We start from the raw sequence: 19,738 nt of genomic DNA, 5'->3' as shown, positions 1-19,738 counted from the left end.
GTAGGTTCTTTCAGAGTCTAAATTTAACAGCGGTAATTATTTCAAGCAATTTAAAAAGGAACATAAATCTCACTTGTTTATTACAGCTGCTTCATGAAAACAGCAGCTACAAATAATACCCTGTAATGAAAATCTAGCTAACACTGTCAGGAATTAGCCAACAAGAGAACGAGCGTATGGGATCTGGACAAAGGCAGCGTTTCCTTCTCTGGAGGGAGGGTCTTTGCGTTGAGAAGATGGTTATTACCTAAATGCTGGTTTTATCTCCTTGGGTGAGATGAAGGCTTTGACATTTACATGTCAAATATGAATATGAGTTTTGATTGGAAAATGGTCTGAGATCTACTTAATTTTTATGTACTTTTGCACTTTCTCAAGTACATTCCTAGGGGGAGGGAGGTGAGCGAGTTGCAACAAACATTAATAAATCAAAGATATTTCTGAGGAGATGGGGAATATTTTGTGAGCACTAGCAAGGAATCTACAGAATAACAATAAAAGAGCACAGGTCAGAGCCTGGCAGTCTTGGTTCAGGCACAATTTCAGCTGTCTTCCACACAATTAAACAGTTCAGGGAATTCAAGGTGAGGAAGTAGGCAGAGCAGGTCATTCTTCACCATTGCTGTTCATGTGAAGGTCATGGCCATATTCCCCGATCTCCATTTGGAACCTGTTAAGCACTGAAAACACCTGACGCCACACAGTCAAAGTTTACATTTTATAAAGCAAAAGCCCAGGAACAAAATATTTATATTGGCAATCATTGTATTTGGCCCACGCAGAACACCACGGAGGGAATAATTGCCTCCTCAGGGATCAGGGAGCGATAGAGCTGTGGGCTGAGATGTTTGTTTATGTTTTTCCTTCCAAGTCACATTTTGAGATGTGTTGTTTAATACCTGTGAAATTAGCTGCAAAGACATACAAATTCAGGATCTAATTCTCAACGGATTTACTCCAGCATAGCTTTGTTGATTTCAGTAGCATTGCTATTTCTTTATCGTTGTGTAAACAGTATCAAAGTCAGACCCCCTTCATCAGGAATCAGTCCTGCTGACCTTGAAACTGGTGGCTCTTCTGCTGTAGTTCAGAGTCCCTATGTGGGCAAAATCTCAGCGGTCCACTTCTATCTTACTGATCCGCTTCTGCTAATGAATAGCACTGCCTTCAGTGGACTTGTGTCAAATGTATGCAAGTGTTGGGTAGATCTCACTTATATAGGATTTTTTTCCCGCATTAAATCATTTCGGTATGATGGAAAGCTCCATTAGCACTCTGAAGCTGTATTCTCTTGGTGGTACTCACAAGTCATGGTGTAGCTCGGGCTCATTTGAGTAATCTTGATTACGGGAGAAGAATTTTCTTGTAATCGCACACAGTTTCTTCTGCTGCTGCTGGATCCCTGCTTTTAAGCATCTCTGATGTCGTCTTAGTGGTAAAAACTGGATTTCCAGTCTACTCCTGCTCTTGGGCAGAGTCACTGAAAGACAGTTGCTTTGTTATTTTTTTGTCTCCTTCATTAAGAAAGTTAGAGCTGTTTTTTAAGCAGGGTAACCATGGGAAGTGCACCTTTCCCAGGCAAGGGGAGTATTGGGCACCTTATGGAGAGCTGGCTCTGTCTCTCTAGCAGGTTGTCTTCCCTTGTAAGAGAAGAGAACCGTTTCTGTCATACGCGCTTCAGGGTTTGCTCTTTCATGGGGCGCTGGCACACAGAAAGTTTGATTTTTGCCAGGTACCGAGTGCCTTCTGCAAGGTATTGAGTGCCCTCCTGTCCTTTGCAGCCAAAAAGGAGTTGATTGCTCTTGGCATCAGGCAAATCTGGATGCAGAAGACCACAGGTAGTATTTACCAATTATTTATGTGCTTTTGCATGCCAGAGGCTGTCTGAATCGATTTCCCTAGCATACAAGACATTTTAGGCGTTAATGACACTTGCCTGCCACTAAAAACATTTTTTTTAAAATAATAATACAATAATATGCATGACATTTATTGCATTGCCATGGGGAAATTAAGAACCCCCAAAATTAACTACAGTCCAAGTAACTATTAGCTCTTTAGAGCTATTGCAAATGTGTGAGTTATATACCCTGAATGAGCACCATATGCCAATTTACTGTGGCACAGTGAGTCACAGGACACATTGAAGAAAGCAATAATTGCTTGGCATGCATTATAACATTCAGTAGGGTTTTTTGTTTGGTTTTCTTAAAGGAATATGTTTTTACTCTGACAATAAAATGAGTATCGTCTGATACGTTGCCACGAGGGACTGTTGCTTATATTGTACTTAACCTGGAGCTTACCCATTTGTCACTCACTACACACGCCCTCTGTATCTTTTTCCTTCCAACTGCTTGTATTGTATGCATGCAGTATCAGAATATGAAGATTGAGCTTTCCATTCAGCATTGTCTTGTCATTTTGTGTTAATCCTCCTCCCTTTTTTTCCTCATCCTCTTTCTTTGTCCGAGAGGGAAATTCAGGTTGGTTATAAGGAAAAAATGTTCACCCTGAGAGGAGTGAAGCAGTGGGATGGGTTGCATAGAGATTGTGCAGTCTCCACTCTGGGAGGTTTTTAGAGCTTGACCAGCTAAGGCCATCAGCAACCCAGTCTGATGCTGATGTTGGCCCTTCTTTGAGCAAGAGGCTGGGTTACGTGACCTCCAGAAGTCCCTTCTAACCTAAATTATTTTATGGTTCTGTTTAATACCCAGTTCCCGTTCTGATTCAGCCGTGGTGCTGTGCGTGTCATTAACTCCCCACTCCCCGTTAGAGGCACACAGTCATAGCAGCGTAGAACAGGAGTGACCTCCTGAAGGTCAGTGAAGTTACAGTGGTTTTACTCATGTGGGATCAAAACCAAGATGTAAATGTAAACTCAGATGAGATTAGTAGGTGAAATTTGAGTATCTCTGAAATTAGTTGGAATTTTTACCAGGATTTTACTCGAGATCTCCTCAACTCTTCATTAAGTGCCAATTGAAGTTATCATTTGAAGAGTTTGATGTATAATTACATCAGGATGATAAGTATTTAAATAGTAAAGATTGTTTCCCTTTCAGTTACAAATCCCATTCTCTAGCAGCCTTGAAGAAAGCTTTGGGGTATTTAGGATTTAGCGAGTCACCAACTGCCCTTGCTCTGCCGTTACGTGCTGGTTTCCTCCTGCGGCTGTAACCACGTGAGGGAGTTAATGCTGCACAGAGCATCTGTTCCTCAGCCAAACGCCTTCCCAGCCCTGCAGCTGTCTGCCGAAGACCTTCGGACGTGCAGAGGGGCATCTGCGAGCTCTATAGGGTACAAAATTTTCATGGGTTGGCCCATATGCTAGCCAAAAAACGCCCTTTGTATTTTAATTGTGCCGAAAGAAAGCAAAACCACGCTCAGATTCTCCATATCAGTCTGGGGAATTTTCAACGATGATCTAGCTATTATTGGAAGGAAAAAAAAAAAAAAAAACCAAACCCCAAACCACCTCCCACTTGATAGGAAAAAGAAATACGGGAATAGTTTTATAGAGTTGCTCTTTCAGGTCTGCAAAGATAAGGTGATTTTTCTCCATATCTCTCCTTTATCAGCAAGAAGTATATTGCTTATGAAAACGCCTTGTTTCCCATCAGGTTCTGTCAAAAGTAAAGTTTATGAATGAGGCTACCATAGTGGATTGAGGAAGGGCTAAATATGAGCAACCAAAAGCCTTTCTTGTCGCTTGTTATGCAAGGCAGAATTCTGAAATTAAGATTTAACAGGATGGACTTGTTTTCCTATACTTTTTTACTTTTTCCAGTGATTGGTATGCTCCCTCTTCTGTAACCACAGCAGTTCTCTCTCTTCATGCAGATCCTCCTTAAATGATGTAGAGGGTTGTTCTTTCAAGGAAATACAGTAGCAGAAGATATTGCTGCTTAGTAGGGTTGAAGGTCCCTTCTCCACTCTTCCTGCAGTACGCGAGCTATAGATTACATGTCAGATTTAATAGACGGGATAATATTCACATGACGAATATAGAGCGATCTATCTGACTTTGAATCACCTGGGTTTCTGCTTCTGCAAAATTATCAGAAGTTCATGTAGCTCTTGTCTGCATGTCATCTCCTTACAAAATCCAGAAAAGTAAACCAAAGGAACTTCTCTCACTTTCTACCATTAGTTTACATATGGAGTGTTTTTATGGCTATATCTCAGCTGTTTGTCACGTACCCATCATTTATGGTGGAACTGCAAACAGTTTCCCACCTGTCTATAATTAGCTTTTGCACACACACAAAAAAAATCATGACAAACAATTGTAGTCATGGTGAAAACAGCTTTGGATATTAAAGGTTAACGTGCCACATTGGTGTCTGGTGTAAACATGTTCGCTTAGATGAAATTGCACTAAGAAAGAATTTTTCCTCAACTGTTCAGCTTTACGAACTATTTTTCTGAACTGGTCAACAGGAGTAGGTTAAGTTTACAGTAGTCAAGCTCGGACTGTAAAAGCAACCTGCAATGAAAACCATCAGCTGGTGTTTGTTTGAAAAGATAAGAGATGGAGAAAAAGACTCGGGCTGTTCATATATTGTTATGCTGCATTTGGGCATGCTTACCTGCAAAAGCCAGCCAGGAAAGCAAGTCCCCGCAGCCTGTGGGATTGACACTGGTGTAAAGGCAGGACTACAGAGACCTGTTTCTTGTACTGGAGTCAGCCTTGCTCTTATGAAACACCCTTCGGTGGCAGCAATTCCAGGGTGAATTCAGTGGGGCTTTTGTCCAAGTAGTATGTGGGATTAGGGTTTTGTTTGTGCTTGTTGTGTGCTCTGCACTTCGCAGAGCGTGGTATGCAGAAGTGGTTTATGTGTTAGTTTCCTTGGAGAAGTGAAGTATTTGTTCTGGCGTTATTTGGTTTTCATATCTCTTGACATAAAACCGAGCGTAGTTCTCTGTATGTGAAAGCTGATGTCAGAGGTCTGTGGCAAAAGTGAACTGAAAATACACTTCTGATTGCGAATCAGCCTGAATCATGTGACATTTAAAAGCATATTGATTTAGTCGTCAGTACCAAAGGTTTTACTTCCAACTCAGACCTTCAAAACAGATGGGTAGTCATCAAAACTTTATGATTTTTGATCAAATAATGCCCATTGAGAGGCCTGTGGGATGTAACAGTTATTCTTCTGAGAAGCCCTCCAGGAGCGTGGTGAGTGGCTCTGGGCGGCCGCGGAAGCTCAGAGGACGGAGCTGCAGCTGGAGACCCAGCCAAGGCTGTTCTGGGTTTAAACAAAACATGCCAGTGTCCAGCCGTGCAAGCCAGCACCTGGCACCAGCTGCATGAAAGCAAATAAATACCATAGTGTCTACACAGCTTCGCTTTTTTTGTGTGCGTGTGAAAGTCTGCAGTTCACCGACCTGTTTTGCAAAGTTGCACTCTCTGAGCTTGTTCACCAACTTTGGCACTTCTTCTTTTAGCATATCCTCTGCAGAAACCCCCCCGCGCTGTTTTGTTCTGCCGTATCAGTAGTTTCAATTTCATTTCCTGTGTGAAACTCAATATGCTTAAAGTTTCTGTTTTCTGTTCCATTTTTTTTCTCTTGAAGGAAGGAAAACAACAACAGTAAATTGAACCTCATGGTGCTTAGGAAATCCCTGGTGGCTGAGGGCCTGTGGGCAGTGGTGCCCTGACCGAGCACCGTAGTCACTCGAGTACCACGATGCAGCGGCGAGCGTCATTGCTCCACCTTAGCTCCACATCTTAAAATTCTACATCTGTTTTCCATCCCTGATTCATATTTTCGCTGGTAATTACTGTCAGCATGAGGGAGAAGTCAAGACAAATCAAAAGTAGCTGATTCTGATCATTAAGTTTTAGAGCTCATGTCTCTGTCGTCAAGGCTTTGTAACCTTCTCAGGCTTTATAGCCCTGTAATGGCTAACGCTGCTGATCGCGAGTGTGCAATCGCTGTTTTCCTGGTACAAGTTAGCTGGCCGTTTGCCACCCACAGTGCCGTATTGCACAACTCTTCCTTCCATTAATGTATTCTAGAAAAACAATTAGGTGTTATGCAGATGGGGCACGAGAACAAAGAAGAAGAAAGGATTGTTCTCCTCCACCGATGGTGTTGGGATGTAGATTTGTGGCAATAAGGTACTGTACGACATGTTTAAACAGCTGCCACAGGTGGGATAGAAATGTCTCCTCAGTTATTGTTTAAGTTAACATGAATGGATAGAGGCAATAAAAACACAACTCTGTCTTTGTGCGGAGGTGGCAACAGCCTGGTTACAAAGCTGATCAGAGCCATTGGTGGATGTGGAAAACTGTTCTTGTTTTCCTGAAAAACACGTAATTTTATACATATATCTGGTTTTTACTTAGTTGGAAAACATACTGAAAAACTGTAGTATCTTCAGTTATGAGAAAGCCCTGAACACTAGCATTGGTAAACTCAGTAAATTTAAGGCAAAATTCAAAATTAGTTGAAAAAACAGGTGAGGGTGGAGTGATTTATCTCCAAGAAAAAATACTTTGAAATAATGAACTCATACATTTTATTGCACATTTGCTTCACTAAATGGCTACTTTATTGTTTCTCACCCCTGCACTAGGGCACTGCTCGGTTATCACAGCACGGAGATTGCTGTCTGACATTAGCATGCGTTGTAAGTGCCTTGCAGATGTGTCACGTCGAATCAATACGTTATTAATCACATGCAAAAAATTCAATAGGCACAGCGCACACCACTGACTATTCAAGTTCATAAGCTTTGTGGGCTTTAAAGTTTTTGCCTTTTTTATAGCAGGATGAGGAGCATCCCTTATAGATTTTGATGTGGTTTATTTGTGGCAGTAGATCTAGTTTAATTGATACCAATTCTAGAGAATTGCAATCCACTCAACAGCAAACCTTCAGAATCGAAAACAAAAATACGAAAATGCTTGTTCCTTTGGTCAAAAGTTGTGTAACTGCAGGATACAAGGTGGTTGAAGAGTCGAGGATGTGCACAGCTCGTTGAATCTTCTTCGGCAATGCCCATCTCGCTTGGAAAGCCATCACGTTGCCACGCCACTTGGATATACTCCTGCATTTTGTTAAGGGTCCTCTCTGAAAGATGAGGGCCTCGAGAGGTGGTGTCACCCAGTGGATTAATGTTTTTGCACTTTCACAATGAGAGGGCAGGTACAGCAGAGGGGGTACGCAGGGGAGGCAGCGGGGAGCTGGTGCTTCTTTCCAGCCTATTGGCAGTCAGGAGGCTGTGAGCTGGCACACCCGGAGGGATTAATTAGGTCAGCAGTTGGCTTCATGTGGACAAAACCAAGTGTTAACTGGATGTTCTCCCGCACATAATTACCAGTACGATGTAGTAGAGATGAGCAGTTTCCCTTCGTTCTCTCTGCCTCTGCCAACCCTTGTTTTCACACTCTCCTTCCTTGTGGTCCTTTGTGCAAGAGTCGCCTTTCAGCTTTCTTCTTTGAGGAGGGGACAGAGCAAGAGGACCACAGCTCTCCAGTGCAGGATGCGTGGTCTTGCTGGGATACAGGAGATACTGTGCAAACTGAAGGTTTTCCGTAGGATGGAGTCGTAACCAGTGTGATGCAGTGTGCCAGTTCTCTGCTTCGCTGCATCCCATGCTCTTCCTCACTGACCACTGTGGGGGCCAGGGCTGCCCTGGGCCACCTCCCAGGGGAATCGGGCTCCATCCCTCTGAGGCTGGAAGCATCATCTTTGCTTCAGCCCCTGTGTTTAGGGTCAGGGTCGTGTTTCCTCTGAAACCCATTGCAGTTTGTGGATATTAATTCTCCTCCTTTGCACCCCACACAATGGGAAGGGAGTTTTTAATTTCCTCCTGTTCTGGGTTTAGTTATAACTGCTTTGTTCTTTCACGTAAATAAGTAGAACAAAATGAGCATCTAGAGTATTACGTGACTACAGATTTTCTGCTGCTGAAATCTGAGCAAAGATGCAGGATTTTATAACAGCTCTGCGCTGTGACACAGTACCTATTTGAAGAGCATAAATGGAATCACCAGCGAGAAAAAAGTAGGTGGAGAAAAAAAGATACCTTTTGTCCAGACCACAATTGATAAAAAAGAAATTGCATTAAGCCCTGGGCTTTCCTTTCAGAATAGACTTCAGCTTTATAAAGGAGTGCATTTTGCTCCTAAAAAATTTTCAGTAGCAGATTTTCCAGTCAATCTTAGAAGACTAAAAAAAGTGTCATAGTGAAAGAAAACAAAATGATGGAGTGAGAAGGGAGACAGCAGAAGTTGGAGGGAAAACTAAGAAAGAAGAAAGGACAAATGGATAGATGTTTAAATAAATACCCATACCCAGGGAAAAGTAATCAGAAAAAGAGGAGTCCATTAAAGACAAAGAGAATAGTGAGATGTTGTTCAGGGAATTTTTAGAGGCGTTTTTAAGAAGAGAGGCAATGTGTACAATAAAGGGAGCGGTATTCTTTTTCAGAAAATGTAGGTATCTTGTTCAATGAAGCAGAAAGAACTTGGATATGAGTTAAGGACGATAAATGAAGTCAGGTGCTCTTTGGATACTGGTGTGGCCTCACGGGCTGCCAAACATAAAGGCTTTTTCTTCTGTAGATCAGAAAGACTTGTACTAAAGCCATAAGTTTGATCAAGGGGCTGTTTATTTTAATCATGTATTGATTGGCTTAACCACACTGCTCCGGGAGGGAGGGAAAGCTGTCAACGTCAAGAATTACAGCTTTCAAAGTTCCAAGTAATCCTAGGAAATGAGCCAAACATAATAAATGCAGTTTTATTCGGGACCTGATCCTACTACTGTTGAAATCAATAGCAGCTTTTCCGTTGCTCTCAATGAGAGTGGAAGCAGCTTATTTGAAGAGCAGCTCTGATCCAGCAATCAGGGCAGCTAATTTTGAAATATTCATGAATATGAATATAAAATAATAATAATTAAAAAAAGAACCAAACCACAAATAGATTGGCAGATCTAGGAAAGCTCAATTTTTTTTTTAGGGAGGTTGACTTTGATTTCCAAGATACAAAAGAAAAAAATGGCAGAAAAATAAGAGAGGTGGTAATGTCTAAAGAGGCAGTGAGCTTAAGGAGGGTTAGAAAAATTAATTATAATGGGATAAACAGATGTCTTTCAAAAGCCATTGAGACAGAAGAGGAGGAGAGAGCACTGAGAAGCTCAAGACATACAGTCTGCATAGGCTGAACTTAGTAGAAAAGAGTCCTTGAAACAAAAGTAGTGGTGGTACACATTACGCTGCAAAAATAATCCATAAAATGAGCAGTACAACTAGACAGTCGTTCCTCAGGCAGCATTCCCATCGAGGTCAGATACACTCGGAGTATGTACTTTGCTTTCAGTTTTCTTTCTGGAAGAACGAGCCAAAAAACAAACGTTCAGTTATGATTCTAGTCACCAACTCAGTGTGTTGAATCCCTATTCAAAGTTTGTATACATTGACCAAAAAAGAAGTAGCTCCTTTGGTGTGGTTTCAGCTCTTCAGACACAAGACAGGACATGCATTTTAGCATGTGTAAATATTTACAAATACATACCTGTGTGTACAGGCAGACTTTGATTTTCATGTTTCCATCAGCATTTGGAAAATCACTGTTTTGAAAACTTAATTTTTAAAGATTATTAAGTGAGGTGACATCCACAATGAATTTGTCCTCAGGGCTCCTCCTGGAAGGTTAACACCTGGGTTGGTTGCCTGTCTCTGGCTATAAGAAGCTTGGAGCGGATCATTACTGTAATCCCAAAGCAGAAATTGAACAGTTTATTTTCAGATGTGTAATCCGTGGATTGTCTTGTCAAAAAAAAGTCAGTGGTTCAGCAGTAATGTGAGTTGTGTCTGTTCTGACAACCAGCAGGTCCTGTCCGCGCTGGTGGCCTTCCCCCATGTGCATCTCTCATCGTCTGATCCCTCTGCCCAGGGCCTCCCCCTTTCCCTACCCCTCATTTTTTGCATGTTATGAAGGATTACATTTCAATGCCAGTATCTTTTAAAGGGTATGGGTTATCTGAGGTGCTGGCTGTACGTGCAAAGATACGATAGCTGTTAGCACAGTAGATGGCCCAAGCCAGGCTGGCTGTGAAAGTGCTCTGCTTATGGCTAATCTTTTGGTATTTTCAGCTGTGCACCAAAGACTAATCAGTCACAAGGGGCAGCAAGAGAGCTTGGGTTATTGCAGGGGTATTTCACACGAGGAAATCTGTGCTCCAGGCGCAAGGGACAGACGCGTGATTCTCCTGCAGAAGGAGAGGAGGACTTGAGGTGCTCCTGGCTGCACCAGGGAGCAGATGCTTGAGAAGCGCAAAGCGCCTGTGCTTGCTCCATTGTTCTATTTTTTCCACATTTTGCCAGCAGCGATTTGACAATTGATAACTTCATCCTCTGTTAATTAGGGTTTGTACCAGTGTACGTGAGAGCAGATCTTGGGCCTGGCCCAGTCTAGATCCTTTCTCCCCTTGCTTTTGGGTCAGGCCGTAGCTGTTAGGCTGGACTCAGCTTAGTAGCACACTGTGAATGGCAGACTTGACTGCCGCTTTTTATTTATCCGTATTAAGTTCATCAGGTGAAGCCAGGGCTTCCTGGGGCCATCCGAAGCTTCCCGGAGGGGGTACTCTCACAGGCAGATGTGGCTCCTGGAAGGCAGACGTGTGGCTCTGGGAGGCAGACATATGCCTCAGACTTGGATCACTCCTTTTGGACTATGTGGTTGTAAGAGCATTTTCTTACAATATATTTCCTTGGGGGAATCAGATGGACTTAGATCTCGGATACCATCCCCACTAAGTGATACAGTAAAAATAACCTATTATTCTCTGGTTCTGACCTGGGCGGTGACAACATATTGTTTCAGCATCTCTGTCAGACTATTTCCCTTAAGAGCCATTTTAACCTCACCCAGTGGGACATAACTAAAGGAAATGAAACTCCAACCCCATTAAGGAAAAAGACAATGCCTTTCACTAAACAAACTTGATTTTCTTGGCTTTTCTTCGCCAAGGAGAATCGCCCGTACCCCCCACCCTTGCAGCCTTTGTAGACAGTTCCTGTAATTGGGAATGGCTGGGTGGACACCAATGGTTGGCAGCAAAGGGGGATAAATCCGACATCCCTTGAACGTGACATGGGCTGGGACCGCAGTCCCAGGTGGCCGCTTAGCGTCAATTCCTATGGTACTGGTCGGCGGTACGTGCCTGCCAGCCACAGCTGCCGGCCCTCGAAACACAATTGGGATTTTAGCAAGACTAGATAAGAGATACACAGTAAAACTGGGCTGTTACTAATTTTGTGCAGGCATTGGATAGGTACTGTACCGTGCCCCACTGGCGAGAGCTAGTGACTTGCAACAAGATTGTGGTGGTCCATCTCCTGGCACCCGTACGGTGAAACGGCCACCCCAAAAGCAAGCGTGACCTTGAGGGTTTGTCATTTGTAGGCTAAGGGGAAGGTCACGATCCATTTTCACACTCCAGCTAAGGCTGAAACAAAATTTGCACTCAGTAATTAGGTTTTTAAGTGTGGCCATTAATTTGGGGTGTCTTAAGACAAATTAGAAATCCCTTTTTAAAATGCAGTCCCACGCAATTATGAAGTAGGAGTCCGAAAAGGCACCATTTCACACTTTGTGTGTGGGTAACTAGGACAAACCCCAGGGTGATCACCTCGTCCCTGGGAGAGTTAGGGTTTACAGAACGCAATCAATTGGTCAGGCTTGCAAACTCTGGGTAGAACTGCGTAACACCTGGGTCAAAGTAAATCCACAGGCAAGAAGATTAGAACTGGCGGAAAAATAAAGAACTCTGTGTCGCAAGATAAAAGTAGATTGCAAAAAATATCAGTCCTGGAAGAGTTTTTAATCTCAGAGGTTGCTAATACCTGTAGGTCCCCTTGTTTTTTTGACAGAAAGGTAGCCCGTGTGCCCAGTGTTCCATTTCGGGGTATTTCCAGTATCAGTCCCCATGGGGAGCAGTTAAGCTCCTATTTCAAACCTTAATCCTGCAGGGATCTATAAATCTATATATCTCTGTGCCCCGTTAAGCAGGTTCATGGCTGTCCCAGCAGTTCACCAAAAAATTGTCTGAAAAACAAGAGCGTACCCTAAACACTAGGTGTGAGTTACTCTCTCTTTTGCACACTTTCTTTCTCTGTTGATGAGTGTTTCAATAACCCCTGTGAAGAACAGCTTCCATGAGAGACAGTCCAAATGCCCTCCATTCCTCAGCCCAGAATAGCCTGTTGCCTGATGGTTATGACATTTTCCTGCAAGATGAAAGATAGGGATTCAAGCAGCACAAATAGCGAAAGAAAGTGAAATTGGGCTTTCTCCATGCCTGGTTGCTGTTGCAGTGAGAGCAGGACATCAGCCACCTCGTAGGTACCTCTTGGAAGAAAAGCGATTGCACCTATTTTTTTTCTCCCTCAAGAGATGACTCCAGGGGATGATGCAGGGTGGTACCTATTTGGGCCTTGGAGTGAGATGCAGATGTCCCAGGCAGGTTAAGGCTACTGTGAATCCCTCTTGGAGGCACCTCCATTAATCTCCATGCATGCCACTAGGAACACAAGTTAGCTATTGTGAATTAATTCCCTGAAGCAACTAGGTGCCTAAAGGCTGTTATGGAGCTGGCCCTACCGTTATTATTCAGTTACTACATTACTTTATCTCACACCATGTCTCTAACAGCAACCAATAGGAGCTATTGTAGAGGAATATATGTCCTGCCCTCATACCCCTACAGTGAGTGGTGATGATCCATCACCCTGTGATTAACTTTCTCCTTCTGTGAGCTCTCTCTGCTGTTGACCAGGAGGTATTGCAGTTGCTCATGTCACCTCTGTGCGGTCAGCAGTGGTCTTTTGTAAAAAACAGTAGAAAGTCATAATGATTAGCATTGTGAAGATTAGAATCCTTTTTCAGATCATGGCCTGATAGGTGACTGCTGTTGCAATACCTGCTTTGTAAAGGCCACCAGTATGTCAGTGGGATGAGTATCGAGCCGCTGTGGTTTGCGAAAATGTTAGCCTTCCGAAACTTTCCATGGTGGATGGAAAGACTTACGGGTACAGTGATGCATATCTATCTCAAAGTCATGTTCAGATTAAAAGCTTCCTGCAGAGCTAATGTCAACTCAGGTTTCAGGTCACTGCCACAAGCTAAATCAGGTTAGAGATCAAAACCAGCAAGCAGGTACGAGGGAGGCTTGCAGCTATCGAATGGGATAATCTGTAGCATGATTTTTTTATGACTGTGCACCCATAATGGCATGTTCAAGCGGGGAATGGTTGTGGTCTGGTATAAACTTGCTGGTTTGCCTGGTTCTGGTGAAGATTTCACATGCTTTTCAGTATCAAAAACCTGTGCAAAAATAACTGGTCAGATCCAGCTAACTCACTTGAGTTATATGGGGAATGAATTGGCCTCATACGCCTGAATCTAAGTTAACATAAAAGCTACAAGTTATTCCTAAATTGTTTTCAGCAGGAAATCCTTGATGAAAAGGCGCTTGTTAGAGTAATTCTTTCTGTTATTACTCTTACACAATCTATGATTTTTGAACATCATAAATTATATATATAAATTATAAAACCAGCTATGATTTAATATGCTTTGGGTTTTGCATCAGGTGACTCGTGCCACTGACTTTTTTAATTAACTAAGGAACCATCATTCTTGGCAAACTGTTCAATTGCATAGGTGTGTATAAGACAATAATTGAATATAAAGGTTTATTTTTGTCCCTTTATTGATGTGAAGGGAAAACAGTGCCGTTACGAAAATGGAATAAACTGAAAAGATTCCTTCAGTTCCTGCGGGTTGATTAGAACAAATGACTTTCCATTCCAGTTTTTATGAATGTATAGTTTTCTGAAAGCTTTATAATACTTAAGGGAAAGGAAATTGCAGGCAGTAAATGATACAGGATGGTTCAGGTTATTGGGAAATAGAGGAATGGGTTTTATCTGGAAAGGTGAGATTTACTATTCTGCTGTAGTTCACTTAAATGCTTGAGATGGAATCAGGTGCAATGATTTGTACCTTATTATGGGCATGGAAACAGCATGAGACACTTGCTCAGGAACACCATTTGCTGATGCCGATGCAGTGTGCAGTCTTTATACACCTTTGTCTGCAGCCAGCAGGTTGGCAGCGGTCTCAAAGCTTTGCTGTGCCCTACATTGCATTGACCACAAAGAGGTGACCACAGAGTCCAGGGGTGGTTTGTCTCTCCTGGTCAGTGAAGGCAGGAGATGTATTTTCATATCTCAGCTTGATAAACAGCACTGTTTTTATGGAATTAATTTGGTTAAACAGTTCTTGCAGTGTTAGAGAGCTCCACCAGTAAAGACTGTTTAACAAACCCAGGGTATTTTTTTTTTTCCTATGTAGAAAGCAGAAATATGGCAACAAAGGAAAAGCTTCAGTGCTTGAAAGATTTCCACAAGGACATCCTCAAACCTTCCCCCGGCAAGAGCCCGGGGACACGGCCTGAGGATGAGGCAGAAGGAAAGCCGCCCCAGCGGGAGAAGTGGGCGAGCAAGATTGACTTTCTGCTGTCCGTGGCTGGTGGATTTATTGGTTTAGGCAATGTCTGGCGGTTTCCGTATCTCTGCTACAAAAATGGCGGAGGTGAGTATTTCTTTATTTCATTCTCACAAATCAATCTGTCTGCTTTATGCTTACTATTTTTCAGTGCCTTCATCCAATTTTTAAAAAGGATAATCACACATCTGTTTTCTGCCTTCTTCACCAGTCTTCAGGAAAGATTGTTTTATTGCTTAATAGTTTCTGTTAAAACTTAGTTAAGGAAAACCAACAGCAATTTAAAATCTTATACTGATGAACCTTTTCTGCTCTTTTACTTCTGCTACAATTGAGTCTGAGTTTTAACCAAAAGATATGCTAATAATATAGACCAGTAGGATTTCAGACCAGTGGAATTCAGAATAAGAGCATTTTGAGCCATGTGAAACTGTTGTGTGCCTAACCCCATTGTTATTGCAGATTTTCACTTTAAAAAGGTAAGAAAATGCCCTTTCCAGCTGTATATACCCATTCCTTTTGCAGAGAACGTGAGCACCCCAGAATAAGATTATTGTATACTGATATTAAGGTATAAAATATGTTTCTTTGTTTATATATGCCTGTTACCACTTTTCAGACAATCTTGTGTAAGTTCACTCACTTCATCTCAATTTTGTACTATTATATTTTCTCAACAGGTGCATTTCTTATACCTTATTTCATTTTCCTGTTTGGGGGAGGTCTTCCCGTGTTTTTCCTGGAGGTGGTGCTAGGACAGTATACCTCTGAAGGTGGAATTACATGCTGGGAAAAGATCTGCCCTATTTTCACTGGTTAGTACATCTTCTTGTGCTTTACTGCTTAAAGACACCTCTGTAAACCATGTGCAGCAACACTGTTCCCCTCATGTCCATTAATTCAGCTATTTGCTGTAGTAATTGAGGGTATGCTACTGGTTCCTGGAAAGGTAGAAGTCAGAGAGTCTGAAGGACAAAGTAAGGTATTGATTTTGATGCTATCATCTTGTTAACTGGCAGAACTGCCGATAAGCAAGAAAGAAATTGCATATTATGCCATAAAAAGGCAACTGCACATTTTGCTCACAGGTATCGGAGAAAGTGTTGTTTTGGAAGGCTAGATGGCCTTAGTGAAAGCATCTTCAAAATATTATTCTGCTCTGGAAATCAAAATCATTCTGCCATGTGACAGCTTATCATTGACATCATCCCTCTGTTACTGATACAGCCGAAACCTGGCTGGCATATTTTGCTAGGATTCAGGAACGGGACTTTTGTTGTAACTGAGAAAGTCCTAGCAAACAGGCATGTTGGTCTGATGTTACTGAAGGGCCGTTGCCAGCAAATCAAGAATCACTCACCGCTCACAGGAATTCTACGAATGCTGCTCTGGAAGTTAACTAGAATGAGAAAAATGAAAGACAGGTTAGAAAAATTACCAAGGATGCCTATCTTGTGTATAGATTACCTTTTACAGCTGGACAGCACAGGCAGAATAATTTGGAATAATTACACTAAAGAGAGCATCACTCTTCAAATCCAATTTGAAAAGAGTGGGCACTTAATGCTGACGTGTCTCTAGCTCTGTCACCATCGTTCCAGGCATCTCTCTCCCTTTATGTCACCCCAAGCAGAAGTGAGGGCTTTCTCCGTGGCTCACACTTCCACCTAATACTCAGAATGCTGCTGAGGTTGATGTAGTTGTGCTGCTTTAGCTCCATTTTCTTCCTCCTCCTCCCACTTTTATGAAGCTTTTTTTTTTTTTTTTTTTTTTGAGGAGGAAGGAATGTGCCTTGTTTAAATAGCAATCTCCCAGGCATCCATAAAGAGAAATTGTAGCTCTAATAATGTGACTAGCTGTATATCCTGAATGAAATGCAGCTGTACAGAATAAATAGCACTTTCTCTGCTTGTTTTCACTTGGCATAAAAATAATCTCTGGTGGTAAAGACTCCTGCTGCAATAAGGTTTGAAACGGTAAAATATGAGGCAGGTATTCCCAGGTGCTGGGATAGCCATTGGAGTGATGCTGAAGGGAACTTCATAGGCTTTTCATCCTCTTGTAACAGTCTGCTCTAAGTTTTTAAAGGAAATCTTTTTTTTTCTCTGATATTCCTAAATGGTAATCTTTTTGGAGCTAAAAGATTTTCAGGTAAAAGGACTTCTCAGAGTCCTTTCATTTTGCATTTAAAAAAATAGTGACTGCTTCTGAACTTAAGACGTAGTATGAATCTGCCAGTGGAGCTAAACTGCCGCGCTAGGAGAGAGATACCAGACTCGGGAGAAGCGTTGTGGTATTTAATTAAAGCCTCTACCGGAACAGCATTCCGCCACCTCCTGAAGTTGTGTAGGACTCTCTCTTATCTGCCCGTGACCCTGCTTTGAAAAACAAACAGGGAACATTTTTTATCGTCAAATATTGATAGCAGAGTTAAACATTGATCTAATTAACCATAACAGCTACAAATATCATTCTTCCTTTGCACAAGTGAAATCGGGGCAGAAACAGCAGCTTTCACATTGATAGCTTTGGAATTTTCCTCTTTAACTCATTCAAGAACTGTCTTTTTTTTTTTACACGTGGGCTGAGCCAAGCCAGCCGAGCTGCTCCGAGGAAACTGGCTTGGGAGACAGTGTGACAAGAATGAGGTTGCCCACATAAGTACCTAAGAAGTGAGGTGGCGTAGCTCCCAAATAAGCAAAGCATGATGCCTTGGCTTCCTTCTACTAAAACTTGAAATAGCTGGGTTAGTGTTAAATTGGGTAGACGTCCTGCAGACCTCCCCTCCAGCAAACCATAGCCAGAAGCTCAGCCCAGAGTGCCAGTGCTCGTCAGTGTGTGTGTGTCGTGTGTGGTTGAGTTGAGCTGAGTTTCCATCAGCAAGTCCACGATGCAGTGGGAATAGCATCAGCTCCACAAGATCACGAGGTGCCCTGGCAAGAATCGGCTGTCACATCTTTCTTTTCTCTCCCCCTCTCTCTAGGAATTGGTTATGCTTCCATAGTGATTGTATCCCTTCTGAACGTGTACTACATTGTGATCCTGGCCTGGGGACTGTACTACCTGTTCCAGTCGTTCCAGAGCGTCCTGCCATGGGCACACTGCCACCAGAAATGGAACACACCGACCTGCGTGGAAGACACTCTCAGGAAGAACAAAACACTCTGGATATCGCTGAATGCCACTAACTTCACCTCTCCTGTCACAGAGTTCTGGGAGTAAGTACCCCTTCTTCGTGGTGCCTTTGGGGCGCTTCAGTGGCATGGAGGCGGTCAGGCCTCAGATTTTATGGAAGCCCCATGGGGAATGTTAGATAGGAAAAGAAAATTGCTGTGTCAGTTGTTCGACCGGTGTTTGCTACTGTTTCTCACCCATCTTGAGACAGACTGGTAAGTCTGGGAGCGGTGGAGGAAGGTGTTAGATGTGTAACCGCATTCATCCTAGAGCGTACAGGGAGCCCTAAAAGCCCAGTGCAACTTCTGCTTTGGAAGAAAACTTGCTTACTTCTTGGTTGGGATTCTCTAAATGCACAGAGTGAACAGAAACAAGTCACTTCAGATGCCCTGATAGCAGGGATATACGGTGGAAATGGTGACAAATCACCCCCGTTGCAGGTGCCTCTTCCTCTTTCCCAGCTTTAGCATTTGCAGTACACGTTGTGAAGCTTTACTCATCTCTTATCAGTCTGACAATGATGCAAAGCATTGATCTCGGCAATAAAACTGACAGAGGTGGTGAACGTTGTCCTTTACTTTAGGTTTCTCAGATCATCTTTGTTACATCATTTTTTTTCTGCTGTCTCTGAGCAGACCCTGTTTTGCAGGATTCCTGGATTTCATCAGGCCTAAGATTCTTATTCCCATTTATCTCTTCTTTTCTGAACGGGCATGACCTCAAATCTCTGTGTGTTTATATAGGCGTCAAAACATAGCAGCAGAGGAAGACACCTGTAGGGAAACTTAAATCCAAAGGATCTACAAATAGCTTAGGAAGAAATTTTTTTTTCTTGGCTTACTCAGATGGTCAATTAAGAGTAGAATTAGTTTCTGACCCAGCTTGGCTTTCTCAGCATGTTTAAAGTCCAGTTTGGTCCCTGATCAACTTGTGCCTACTTCTCTATTTTTAAAAAGAAGCGTCAGCGAATAGCCTCCGCAGGAATGATGTTCATGCCGAAGATACTTGGCATGAGTTAGGTTTAGAAAAAAATACTCTTATGAACTGTGGTAAAATTTGTAACACAAGAGCCAAAATACAAAGGGCAGATTGGGTCTTGGATGAGCAGTTTGTGAAGGGGCACCGGTGACCAGCCTGAGAGACGGGTTGCAGGCTGTAAGGGCAGTTGTTTCCACCATACCGTGAGCACTGTGTTTCCATGTTGAGCGACATACTTTCCCAAGCGACTTCCTCCCTTGTAAATATGGAGGGAGTTGGAAAAGGGTTGTTAAATGGTACCTTTGGATGTTTTAGGGGACCTTAGAGGCAAGTTGCTGTAGAAGAGGAAGCAACTCTCACTCCTTTGGACTCTCCCACAATGACTTTGGGACTGAGGGCCGTGAATCCAAATGAGTTCAAAGGTCTCTTCAAGGCCTCCCTAAGAATCACGGGTCCACAGTGCTGCCCCTGAAATAGAGTTACTCTCCCAGGACTTGAAAAGCACTGTGTTCATCTTCAGTTTTGTGCAGTAATTTTGCTCACAGGTCCTCTTGCAACTGGGGACAGCCATGAGCTTAGCAGCCTCCTGATGTGGCCACAGAGTTGTCCTGCTGCTCTAGAAGCTTCTACTCTTATAATGCACAGATTTATGGGCTGAGTTGTTTCCCTGGGGCCCCAGGTGGCACATCCGCTTCAGGAGACTGAAGATACTGTAGCGGAAGGAAACAGGTCTGGGAGTTGGAAAAGGGGTTGTAAAAGAAAGGGTGGGGGCTCCAGGATCTCGGGGACACCAGAGCTTTCCGTGGGTAATGACACAGCAGGTACATGGTGAAGGGCCTTATGGTAGGGCAGCCTGTCCAGGGGTTGGTGGAACGATGTCCCCATGGGAGCACATTAGGGGTGGAGCTTTTAGGTTCCTCTAAAATAAACCAAGTCTCTGTCCTCAAAACTCCCCTGCAAGCTGAACCGAATCCTCCTGTAAGCACAGCCTTACAGACATAGTCAGACTGGAGGTGCCCAAGGCTGGAGGACAAATCCTTGATCCTCACAGCA

General features: G+C 43.0%; 1 protein-coding gene across 12 annotated transcripts in view; it reads left to right on the top strand.

Annotated features, from left to right (window-relative positions):
- SLC6A6 (solute carrier family 6 member 6) overlaps positions 1-19,738 on the top strand; it is an 87,859-nt gene that overhangs the window by 44,698 nt on the left and 23,423 nt on the right. For 7 of the 12 annotated variants that reach the window (XM_054838710.1, XM_054838711.1, XM_054838705.1 and 4 more), the window contains 3 exons: positions 14,381-14,620; positions 15,214-15,348; positions 17,517-17,751. In XM_054838710.1, coding sequence (XP_054694685.1) covers positions 14,392-14,620; positions 15,214-15,348; positions 17,517-17,751 — 599 coding nt within the window. In that variant the 5' untranslated portion in view covers positions 14,381-14,391. Of the gene's footprint in view, positions 1-1,732; positions 1,839-14,380; positions 14,621-15,213; positions 15,349-17,516; positions 17,752-19,738 lie in introns of all 12 variants that reach the window. The other 5 variants (XM_054838706.1, XM_054838702.1, XM_054838704.1 and 2 more) reach the window with 2 other exon arrangements.

This window comes from Grus americana, chromosome 11 (genome assembly GCF_028858705.1).
Source record: "Grus americana isolate bGruAme1 chromosome 11, bGruAme1.mat, whole genome shotgun sequence".
NCBI classification, from domain to species: Eukaryota; Metazoa; Chordata; class Aves; order Gruiformes; family Gruidae; genus Grus; species Grus americana.
Note: the sequence above shows the minus strand (reverse complement) of the source record. Positions and strands in the feature narration are given on the sequence as shown.